Here is a 2,949-nt window from a genome sequence, read left to right as displayed (position 1 = left end):
AGCCCAGCCTCTTGCCGCCCGGCTGATCGCCCCTTGCCCGCTTCAGCATCTCCGACTCGGAGGGCAGGACTCAGCGCTGGACCTGCGATCCCTCAAGGCGCGTCCACGCGGTGGCTGCTGACCGTGCAGCTATCCAAGGGCCTAGCATTCAGCTTTGCAGGAGCGGGTTTGGGGAAGTCTGGAGAGATGTTGGACACGGGAGTGCAGGGACACCGGAGTGTGGCTTCTGGCAAAGCTGCAAAGATGGACTCTTGCTCAGAAATAAAAATCCTGTTAATTAAAAAATGAACAAAAAAAGTAGAAGAGACAAACAGAAAACAGAGAAAGGGAACGTGTTTCTGATTACTATTTGAAAGAAGCTGAAATCGGAGAGAGAACCAAGGAACACACACACACAAATTAAAGTATTTTATATGTTTAAAAATATGGAAAAATAACCTGGAAGAATCTCGAGAGAATGGGGGGGGGGTTGGGGAGTTACCAACTGAAAGTGTATGCCCGCCCCCATGGGCAAAGAAGGCAAAACAGAAGGAAGAGGTATACTTATTTAAAGAGTTAAGATTTTTTTAAAAAGGTGCGCAGCTGGGAAGTTCACAGGTTTTGAAACTGACCTTTTTCTGCGAAGTTCATTTTAATACGAGAACTTTGATAAGAGAGGCGGGCCTCCTTTTACTTTGAATCAGATACTTTGAGTTAAAAACCACCACGAACGGAAGAGCAAGAAGAGGGAAGAGAGTATAAAAACAAGGAGAGAAAAAAATGATATTAATACAAAAAAAATGATACCAGAGACAATGATTTCTCTGAGGAAATTACGGCAGAACTGTCCAGGCTGTTGGCAGTAAATTCCAGTTTGCATGTTACTTTTATTCCATTGATGGTGTCTCCCCCCTCCCTGCTTACTCACATGTACTTACTTCATTTTCATCTTCAGTACGAAAAACAATACCAAAAGCATCTGGAAATTGATGTCTATCTATATCTATCTCTATATACTTGTGCCCAGTCTTTGATCCTTGGGGACAAAAGAAAAAAAAGTTGGAAGGGAAAAACTTTACACTCTGATTGTCCCAAGAACACGGAGGCGGGCAGACAATGTGGGGAAAGGCAAAAGAAAACAAAAGAAGACCAAATAAAATAATGAAGGTACAGCGCCTCCCAAGGTGCCCATAGGAGGCCCTCAGTGGTCGTCCCTGTCCCTTCCCCTCCCCCTTTTCTTGTCTACCCTCCTGCTGGTTACCTGCAGTCCTATTTGAGGACCCTGCTTTATTTCCCCCTCTCTATCCCGTCCCACTCACCTTAAACAAAACCCAGCTAGATACAGGCACTAGGTTTCTGTAAAATATGTTGATACACACGAACAAAGTTTATTTTGGCTATAATGTGTGAACTGATGGTTGACTTTCGACATTTGCATTTTATCTCACAAAGGTGTATATTAAAGTACTTTTTTGTTTGTTTCGGTTCATGTAGCTGTTTAAAATGGGATACCCTGGACTAAGCAATCTGTATCCCATGCTCTAGAAAGCCTCCTTAGTTTTTTTGTTTGTTTTTTTTCCTTCTTATTTACAAGAAAGAAGAAAAGCTCTTTTCACTGAACTTGAGTATGCGGTTGAGCTTTGTAACTATTTGTTCTCCATGAAAACAAATTATTTATATTTGCCATATTTTTTCTAGTGTATTAAGTTATTTTAAACAAAAGAAGATGCTGTTATTTCCATGACGTATTGTCGGTACAAAATGTTTCGGTTTCACCTCTGTTAAAACCTTTTAAATAAGTGCCAAGTTATTCATTGAAGACACTTTGCGATCAATTGAATGAAAATAGTATTGTTTCATTTGATGGGGTTCGCGTCATCTTTGTTCCTGTTGTTATTAAACTATCCGAGATAGTCTTTCCTTCTTCCTTTTTGATGAATGTGTATCTGTCGATTACACCAACTTGGAAAGCGCTCACCTCTGCGCCTACAAGCCGCAATCACGGGGCCGTGAGAACAGTGACTCTGTGACACCACACTGAACCAAACTCCCCCTCCCCCATTTTATCCACTTGGCATAGAATCCGGATTTATTTTTACACCAAGTCAATAAAGAAACAAATAATATATAAAATAACAAACTAGAATAACCCCCTTCCCCAAGATGGACTCTCATTCTTCATTTTGCTGCACTTTGACCCTTGAAGAAGTTTATTTGGGACATACTTTGGGTAGGAAGAGAAGCGGAATCACGCGACGCAAAAGTCACTTGGGTTAATTGTGGCATAACTAACACTCAGTCCCAAGTCGCCGACCCTCCCCGGAGATGGGCAGGCGATGATTTGGGGGAGCAGGGCAAGAGCCGCGGAGGGGGGCCAAGGCGCTGGGAAGGGCAGATACCCCACCTCGCCCTCCAGTTTAACTTCTGGACCGAAGCAGCTTCTTGGATTGGTTAAATTTAGGAAAAGGTAGAAGCCAGGACCATGACCGTGATCAGAAAAAGCCGGGTCTTAGCCCTCAGAACACAGAAGAGCCCTTCCCTCCGTCCCCTTTGGGCCCCCTGTCCCATAACAAATCTCCCCAGTAAAGCCCAAAGACGCTGCGGGTCTGGGGGTTGGTAGAAACCGGGAAGATCGTCCCTGGCCCGGCCCGGCCCGGGGCAGAACCCTCCTTCCCCGCCGGGCTCTAGGAATGGGAGGCACCCCCTGCGAAAATCTACCTCTGCGTCCTCTGGCCGCACTCCCGTCTCCCCCACCCGGCCCTCTCCCGTGTTGAGTTCGCATGCAAATCTGTTCCTTGGCGTAGGAAGGGGTGATACGTTCATATTTATCTTTTTGCTTTCAAAGACCAGAGACCAAGACTAGGGACGTCTTCGGCGCGCAGGCCTTGCGCGTCTCCCGACAGACGCGCGTCCCTCGTTTCATAATAAACATCTGCCCGCGGCGGAGCGCGCTTTGAAGCGGCCGCGCAG

At 45.7% G+C, this 2,949-nt stretch overlaps 1 protein-coding gene across 1 annotated transcript in view; it reads left to right on the top strand.

Moving 5' to 3' along the window:
* Window positions 1–2,009, top strand: part of SHOX2 (short stature homeobox 2) — a 10,770-nt gene extending 8,761 nt beyond the window's left edge. The window contains exon 8 of the mRNA XM_014537971.1: window positions 1,800–2,009. Coding sequence (XP_014393457.1) covers window positions 1,800–2,009 — 210 coding nt within the window. The remainder of the gene's footprint in view (window positions 1–1,799) is intronic.
* Window positions 2,010–2,949: the final 940 nt, after the last annotated feature.

This window comes from Myotis brandtii, unplaced genomic scaffold (assembly GCF_000412655.1).
Source record: "Myotis brandtii unplaced genomic scaffold, ASM41265v1 scaffold186, whole genome shotgun sequence".
NCBI classification, from domain to species: Eukaryota; Metazoa; Chordata; class Mammalia; order Chiroptera; family Vespertilionidae; genus Myotis; species Myotis brandtii.
This window is presented reverse-complemented; position numbering and strand designations above follow the sequence as displayed.